The 8683-nt window shown below is 40.0% G+C and overlaps 1 protein-coding gene across 3 annotated transcripts; it reads right to left on the bottom strand.

Moving 5' to 3' along the window:
- Nucleotides 1-1499: 1499 nt before the first annotated feature.
- Nucleotides 1500-3736, bottom strand: PIGC (phosphatidylinositol glycan anchor biosynthesis class C). 3 transcript variants are annotated; one of them, XM_007440221.4, is made up of 2 exons: nucleotides 3652-3736; nucleotides 1500-2633 (listed from the first exon to the last, which is right to left on the bottom strand). In XM_007440221.4, the coding sequence occupies exon 2, from the start codon at nucleotides 2583-2585 to the stop codon at nucleotides 1680-1682; it is 906 nt and encodes a 301-aa protein (XP_007440283.1). In that variant the 5' UTR covers nucleotides 2586-2633; nucleotides 3652-3736; the 3' UTR covers nucleotides 1500-1679. The 3 variants fall into 3 exon arrangements, with proteins under 3 accessions (XP_007440283.1, XP_007440284.1, XP_025030160.1); XM_007440222.4 differs by lacking the exon at nucleotides 3652-3736 and adding an exon at nucleotides 3489-3631; XM_025174392.2 differs by lacking the exon at nucleotides 3652-3736 and adding an exon at nucleotides 3286-3477.
- Nucleotides 3737-8683: the final 4947 nt, after the last annotated feature.

Genomic DNA, 8683 nt, shown 5'->3' with positions numbered 1-8683 from the left:
TTAAAAAAACATCAGTGGGCTACCCAAGGCAACTTGACAGGCTGCATGTGGCCTATGGGCTATGTGTTGTGCAGGCCTGATCTAGACCTAGCTGCAGCACACTCATGACCAAACCAGGGCTTGGTACTGGATTTAAAAGTAGGATGTTTAGTTGAAATTTTAACCAGAACATCTGGGAATGCCAGATCATAATGAATGAAAATCACTATCTAAGATGGGTTATAGAATCATAGGGTTGCCCAGGGCAGGAATCCTCAATGGCTATCCGATGTTTGCTTGAAAACCTCAAGTAATGGCCACCCATGATGCCAAGAGGCAGGCTGTCTATTCACGGTTAGGAAATACCTCATTTCAAGTTTGGATCTCTCTGTGTAAAGCTTCATCCATTGGCTTGTCTATACATGGGCATTATGGAGAATAAATCCACACCTTCTTCCCCTTGACAGCATTTCAAGTACTAAAACCCTGCTATCTTGTCTTCTCTTAGCCTTCTCTTCTTTAAGCTAAACATACCCAGTTTCTTCTAACTGTTCTCCATAGAATTTAGCTTCCAAGCCACTTACCATCTTATCATCTGATTCACTCTAAAAGAACCAACAGGAGATTCTAGTGATCTCTTGGAATGTTGCAGGCTAGCACTCTAAATGCAGTGATTGGGTATCCTTAGTGGAAAATAACATACTAATTAATAAAAGAGATTTGGACACTTGAATCCTTAGAAACTGAAGGCTTTAAGTCTTTTCTTTTTTTTTTTACTGTGGGCAGTCCTCAGTTCTAATGAGGACCACATACTAATTTCTGACAAGCTATTGTTACCAGACCTAGCCTTGCCTACATGCCCTAAACTGGCCATAGTTGTGACTTTGGCAATGGATGGTCAGAAAGCTATTTTAATTAATATTTACATACCTCTTCAACAATTAACATCTTACATTGTAACTGCATGTGGGATACCTTAGAGGAATATTATGTTAGATATATCTCTTCAGATATCTGATTATTACAGCTGGTAATTTCAATGCCAGACTTGGAGCAAATGATTATCTACTAATTATGCATGGCAATAAACTTTTGAGTTGGAAGTAAAACAATAACAACTGCAATAAGACAATAGCAAACCACTTCCATATCATGCCATGATAACTGTCCATATTTAATTATTTAAATATATACTTTAAAAAAAGAGAGAGAATGCATGCTCTATTATACTCATTACCGACAGAGTTTTACAGGTAGTCCTCATTTAGCGAAGATGATTGGGACCAGCATCTCAGTCATTAAACGAAGTAGTCACTTAGTGAAACCATGACTGTGCTTATGATCTCACTTCAGCTTTCCTTTGCTTTACAGACCTGCACAGGTTGTAAATGTGAGGGTTGGTTGTAAAGTTAGTTTTTCATCACTGTCATAATGGCCACTAAATGAGGCAATCACTAAACGTGGACTACCTGTATTAGTTTTACACTTATTAGCTCAACTGAACTAAACACACAATGTGATTCTTGATAAACGATTTTTATTGGAAACATGTCAGGTTATGAATAAATTGTTCTCAGGCATTTTCATGTATTTCATTTCTGCTTGCTTTAATTGCTTCTGCTTTCCTTATCTATTCAAACTTTTATTAGCCAGGACTAGAATAATTGGAAGAACTGAACCCCAAAGTGTGGATTTCTGGTCTACATAAGGAACTTGGATAAATCTTCCTTGATTTCAGCTTCATCCCAAGGCCCGTGGATATTGTCCTTGAAGAGCTGCAGCCTAATGAGGCAATAAGGGCACAAACATGAGATGGCAATCAAAAGGAGGGCAAAAAGAACAGTGCCAACGATGGAAATGGTTAGTAGTCCCATTAAGGCAGACAAAGCAAAGAGCAAGGTAATTATCATGTAGCAATGGGGGGTTTGAGCTTTGAGCTTCTTCTGTAGCATAGGCCACAGGGCAAATATTTGGATAGCAAATGTCACCATGATGAAGGCATGTAAGGACCGTGGCAACCGTGAAGCTAAGCAGACTGAAGCAAAGATAGCCATATTGAGGGACAGTGTACTGGACACAATAGCTGCATTTGCCCCATAGTCATAGAAGATCAGATGTCCTAGGAGCATGAGGGCAGACATAGCATAAATAGTGTCAGTGCTGATGGACTCAGTTAAGGTCTTCAGTACAGGAGAAAAACCATAGGTGAATGCCACAAATACCACGGAATTCTTCAGATCTCCCCATCGTGTCTGGCCACTTTGATTTCTTTCTATTCCTGAGTCAATGGCATCAAAGAGAACATAACCAATCAGGGAAGAGATCAAGCCAGCTCCAAACAGCCACTGAGGAGCCAGCAGGCCCATATCCATGTACCACCAGATGACGACAAAGACACAAACGCTACACAGTTGCTGTATCACCACTCCAGATTCAAACACCACTGCCCAGTACTGGTACTTGCGTGCGTGGACATTCTTGCGCAGCTTCTCTAAGAAACTTTGATCCACATAGTTATCAGGAAATGACTGCCTCTTATACAACACTTTCTGCCAGCGCTGCCTTGTGGTATGTTCCAGTCGGACACAGAGTATATTTCTAGCCATTGCTTCATAGTTCTTCACAGCATCATGCTATGATGGAGTTCATATCATCTAGAAACAAAATAACATAATTTACCAATGGCTTGGTAGATAATCAGTTTCCACATACGCAGACAATTTCCATCAATTTAATCAATTAAAATTGTTTTCACTGAGGGCTGATGGTTTAAAGCCGCTTGGCTCTCATAAGGCAGGCCAGAAAGAAAAGATTCAGGGCCCTTTGGAATTAGAGAAGTCACAAGCGCTTATATCTTCCTATGAAATTGAAGATCCACCTCATTGAGAGGGCTGGAAAGAAGAGAGATTCAAGCTTCACTGTTGCACAATAGTTTTAGTCGTAAAGGTGATGTTTTCCTCACTGACTATGAAAAATTTCCCTGACTACTCCTCTCAGTGTTTGCAACATTGATAATTAGCGCACAGAGAATTCACCTCTTACTCATGTATCTGCATTTTCAGAATGGCTAGCCATTATATCTAAAGGACCTGTGGTCTCAATTCATCTGAGAAGTGCTAGATTAAGGAAGGCTGTTTTAGAAGTGAAATATCATGCCCCCGTGTGCAATTTAGCAAATTGCTCCTCCTGTTAGTCGGATTCTGTAGCTTCTCTTCATCTTTTTCCCCCAACCTGTAACGGTGATAAGAGCAGTTCCTTCTGTTTTTCTAAACAGAAATATTTGAGTGGAGGGTCCTTACTACGCACCATTCCGTAAACACTGCAGGTTGTGTGCAGCAGAATTATTTTCCCTCTGTTGGTGCACAGTGAATACTCAGGTGCCAACGTAATTTTGCGTTTTGAGAACGGCAGTCCTAGACTGCAGTCAAGATAGATGGGAAACCATGGAATAAACCATGTGGTGGGAAGTTTCATTCTAGCTTCCTGGTTGGAGCCGTGCCCCGCCGCACCTGTAGTGGTTCTGCTTTCTGAACAATGGCACTTTCATTCCCTCCAAGTTGAAGTCACTATGCTTTCATTTCTTCTGTAGCCAATACAGGAATGACTAGCTATCGTAATAAACCAGAACAGACAAAAATAACGTTCTGAAATTTAAAAAAATTCCTCCCTTACCTCGGCTACAATTGCGTACGTCAGAAAAGGAAATTCTGCTGTGACGGCACATCCGGGTCGGGAAGAAAAGCTGGATTCGTGTGGCCCTCTGCTGGCCAAGGTATGCTCAGAACGCTGACAAATCCTTTCTCGCAGGATTTGCTACTCCCGAGCCCTTTTCTCAATCTAATACTGACGTTGCATCTGCTGTAAGCACATTTGAATATAAAAGGGATTGCATGTTGTGAGGCATGACAGACTTGGATACACTCTTGCTTGGGTATAAATTTTATTGAATTTTAGAGGGGATGTTTCCAAAAAAACGTGCACAACTGAACTGCACTTAAAGTGATGACTCCAAAGAGGAACCAACTTTCTCCCAAGGCCTGGTCCTTAAACTCACTTTTGAAGATTGCAGATATATGCAAAACCTGGATTGTGGACCGTGGCTGCTATCTGGGTGAGGAAAGGCAATGATAGAGAAGCAGGGGGGTGGGGTGGAGGAAGGGAGGGAGTCAGCGAAGGTCCAGTAAATGAGATTTGGAGAAGGAGGGGGGTGTCAAAATATTTGAAAGACGGGTTTCAGGCTGTATCAGAGAAGTTCGAAGCATTCAGCAATCGCTAGCAGTCCTCAAGAGAGAAGACTCCAGTCGGGCATTCATGTGGAATTCACTTCTAACTGGACAAACTGATTTGTGTTAAATTATGGCCTGGAGCAATCAGAATATTTGCAGAGTGAGCGTCTTTTAACTTAATCAAGATAATCTTTGCATAAATATGTGTGCTACAGAGACTACAATTTTAAACATACTTTATAGGAAGTAGTAATAAATTTATTTCTGAATTATTATGATTATTATGAATTTACATCAGAAATTTCGACACAGAAAATATGCCATGGGAAATATCAGATATACTGATAATAATGTGAAAGATCTGGAAAGAAAAGAAAGATCTGGAAAGAAAGAAAGAAAAGAAGGCTGATGTTTTCCAGTTTATCGCTGAACAGAGGCAACAAGGAGCCTCCATGTTGTCCCATCTCATGCAAATTGCTTAAAACATCTCATTCAACAGCATCTCCTACTGAAGGTTTTTCTGTGCTCTGGAAAACTGAGGATAGAGCTTGGTTTGAATATGATGTAACTTAAATGGAAAATATCAGCTGCCAGACATCTTATCAGAGGCTGTATTTGTATAGTTCCAACTGTGGCACTTTTAAAGAGGAAAACTGACATGCTGGATGACAACTCACAGGGACACAGACCAACTGATGACAGGGATTTCAAAGTCCATTAGTTTCAGCAGGTAAAATCACAGTTCAGGTTATTGTGATATGCTAGGTCTGCACTATGACCTCATGAAATTAATAATGTGGGACTAATTTGTGTATGCCTAATATACTGTATCATATATCATATCATATTGTCTTGCCCTCGCAGTATACATCTTGCTTTCTATGGTTATAAGGAATCCAGAGTTCTGCTAATCATGAAAGGCTCTTCTCCACACATAGTAAATCCACATAGCCGAAATTCTTTATCTAGCACAAGGGAGAGTAACCTGAAATCTGTATATAATGTCTGAACCTCTTTTTTGTGGCTACTGAACTCCCTTCTGACCACATTTGCACCATTTTAAAGCTGGAAGAAGTAAAGACTGCAGCAAAATCGGTAAAACAGGATTAATACAATATGTTTGTTTTGTTTTTTAGAGTAATGCCCCAAATTCACCCTCCAAAATCCAGGGAAAAATACAAAAACTGCTGGCCTCACTATGTGGATCATTGGGCAAGTAGTATCTTTTGCTCTTAGGACCATAATCTACACTATGTAATGCTCTATGATGTGCAGTCATATCCTATGCATGGATGATATTTATTCTGTAGAGCTTGGGTCCTCATGGATTCCAGTGTCCCTGTAGGTACCTCTTTTGATGCCCAATAGACTCCATTTCTCAGTTGATCTTTTATTTTCGAAAAACAGAAGCTAGTTTACTAAAAAGCAAAGTGTCAGCCTCAAGCATAATCATTTTCACGAATGTTCTGCTCAAAAGACATCCTGGAGGCATTTTTTAGAAAGTAAAAAATGATAGAGGTCTGCAGTACAGTGCTTTATTTCACATGCATGCTCCCTGCCAGGAAAAAAAAAGCAAACATAAGTAGAAAGTATTCTGACAAGCTAGAGAGGATAGTGGAAAGGAATCTTATACTCTTAAATGGATCTTTTGTGACTAGCCATGCCCTCTAGGGAAATTATTGTGTGAGTAAGCCTTTTGGCTATTATTTGTGAGAATGTACATAATACACTGTCTAAATTCCAAATGTTCCTACCAGCCAAACAAATATTTAGGGATTCCTGCAGTAGAATACTGTATTTAAACTGCCTAAGAAGATATTTCTTTTTGGTCAACATGTACAGAGTTAATACGGCATTTGTGGATTTTCAGTTACATTAACCACCAGAAAGTAGGCACTATGCAACCAGTTTCATCCTATTTGGGACTCATGACCATCAGACGTAGGTAGCCAGATGCTATTCAGGGTTCAAATCCTCTACCAGGAATTGAATTTACAGACTTTTGCACTTTAATTAATTAGTTAGGTTTCCATGTTTTCAGGATCTGTATTCATGGATTAATGCTTTTGTGGTGGCTGCTGCTCATTGCGTTCACCCTAATTGATGTTGGGGCATGCACATCTTCAGTCTTGCAGTGAGCATTATCTCAGCAGGACAGCTTGTGAGCTTTGTTGTGTGTGTCTGTGCTTACGTGAATGCCATGGGTTCTAAACAGAGAGCATTTAGTGATGGACAAAAGCCTAAAAGGGCCAAGAAAGTAATAACTTTGAACAAAATTGCAGATTCTAGATAAATGTTAAGAAGGACTTACATATGTGGCCATAGGCCACATGTTTAGCATTAACAAAAGTACCATATAAGGAAACAAGAAACTGAGATCAGAGAAGCAGTGCAAACTGGTGGAATTCCTACTACTAAACTTGTGGCTTATGTACATAGTAAAATATTTCAAATGGAGAATTTCAAATGGAGTGTTATTCACTCCATAATGTAAAGATTACAGCAAGTCAGTTTCAGCTGATTCAGGAGACTGCTAGGATCAGGAGACGCTACACAACTCAGGAAGCTCATCCAGAAGAGATATAAACCTGAACAGGTTCTCAGTGCTGATGAGACAGCATTATTTTGGAAGAAGGTGCCTCAGTGCGCCTGTATAGCCATCAAACAGAAGGAGGCCCAGGGATTCAAGGCAGGATGAGAAGCTTGGCCTAATTTTACATGTGCAGAACCCAAGAACTTTTAGAGGACATAACAGAATATGCTGCTGGTGTACTGGATGTGGAACAAAAGCCTGGGCAACAAAGAACCTCTTCCTGAACTGATTACATTGCTTCTTCCCCTGAGTCAAAGAATACCTGGAGACCCAGCTGTACACACTGCATTAGCTTTAGGAGTTATCCAGGTCTTGGCTCTCTATGGTTGCAGGAAGGGTTATATAGGATGTATCAGAATGGTATATACAATCCATCTTCCATTAAGTTCTTAGAGCAGAAAGATGCAGATGTTACATTATATCGTGCCCCCATATTCTGGATTTTGTATGATTTTCACATGGGGGCATAACATAGTGTAACGATTTCATGTGTAATATCTGTACTTGCTCACAGGTAATTAAAATACTTTTACATTGCTTTTTAAAGTGATTTTCAAGGCAACATTTTAAACCAAATTCAATGGCTTTGAAAACCAAAAATTACCCATCCCTGCTGAAGGCAAAACCTCTGGATGACTGTCCCCACTAATTTCATGTAGATCAGCCATGAGGAAATTCTGCCCTCCTGGCCAAATGCAGGTTGTTAGGCTGCCTTCTCAGTAGCCATGAGTCCTCAAAAGGAGACGACAATCTCCTCCCCATGATTTTTTTATATTCTAGGAGTGATGTATATACTTAGACATTTGTGTTATTCCAAAAAAATTCCAAAAAAGAAGAAACACATTTACTTCTTCCCATTTCCTTTTTGTACCATCTCAGCTGATTAAGAGTTTTGAGAATCGGAAAGCTTAGATTCTATTGTGAAATTTTAGTTGGACCCAATAAAGGAATTGTCCAACTAAAGATTTTCTACATAATCTTTTAAAAATAAATCACTTTACAGAAGTTTCCTTTTTATCCACAACCTTTGGGATGATTGAACTATCCATAGAAAATAATGGAATAATCCAGGTTTTTAGTACTGTGCAGGTTTCCCAGCAAAATTGCAGCAAAGGCAAAAATACAAATTCTTTTAAATTCACAGCTCTTCCATGGCTTTGTAAAGCATTTTTAAACACTGAACAATGGCTGTGCCCTTCTGTCTATAGGAATGAAGCCTCCTTTTAACTTAGGTCGTTTTATTTCCCTCTGGTTTGTTTTTCTGTCATCTCTACCCTTTTTTTCCCTTATTTTTATTGTCATGTTTTTCATGTTTTAAATCCTTTGTAAACCACTCAGAGTTGCTGGGAGTCAGGCAGCATATAAATTTAATACATAAGTAAATAATTAATATGGTAAACAGGCTCAGTGGATGAGGCTTGTTCATTTTTCCAGGACACTTCTGGAGCCCCCTACAAGATTCAAAAAGCCCACGGAAAAGAAATCTCTCTGCGCCTGTCTGGTGGCAGCTCTAATTTCCACTCAGAGAAAATGTTTAAAACAAACCAAGAAACTGGATGATTCATAGGAGAATCCTCAGCTAGCTGCCTCAAAAGGAGTTTAAGATCCATTGGACCCGCACCTTGCAACAAGAAGCCCAATTCTTACTGAATCTCTTTCAGAAAGCCACTAACCTACCGGCTACCTTTCAACCCCTAACGTCAAATGAACGACGTCCCCGGCGTTGCTGTAACCACTCCCCTGACGTTATCGGAAAGAGAAAGAGAGCACGTTCATAAAGTGAAAAAAAAAGCACAAAGCCAATCAGATATCGTCTTCAGAGAGACGTCACTGCTAGAGACGTGCGGTTGGGCCCCGCTCTTCCGAGGTAGATGGGTGGGCCTTG

This window comes from Python bivittatus, unplaced genomic scaffold (assembly GCF_059951505.1).
Source record: "Python bivittatus isolate LINGU-HERP-01145 unplaced genomic scaffold, Pbiv_v1 ctg000700_np1212, whole genome shotgun sequence".
Classification (NCBI taxonomy): Eukaryota; Metazoa; Chordata; class Lepidosauria; order Squamata; family Pythonidae; genus Python; species Python bivittatus.
This window is presented reverse-complemented; position numbering and strand designations above follow the sequence as displayed.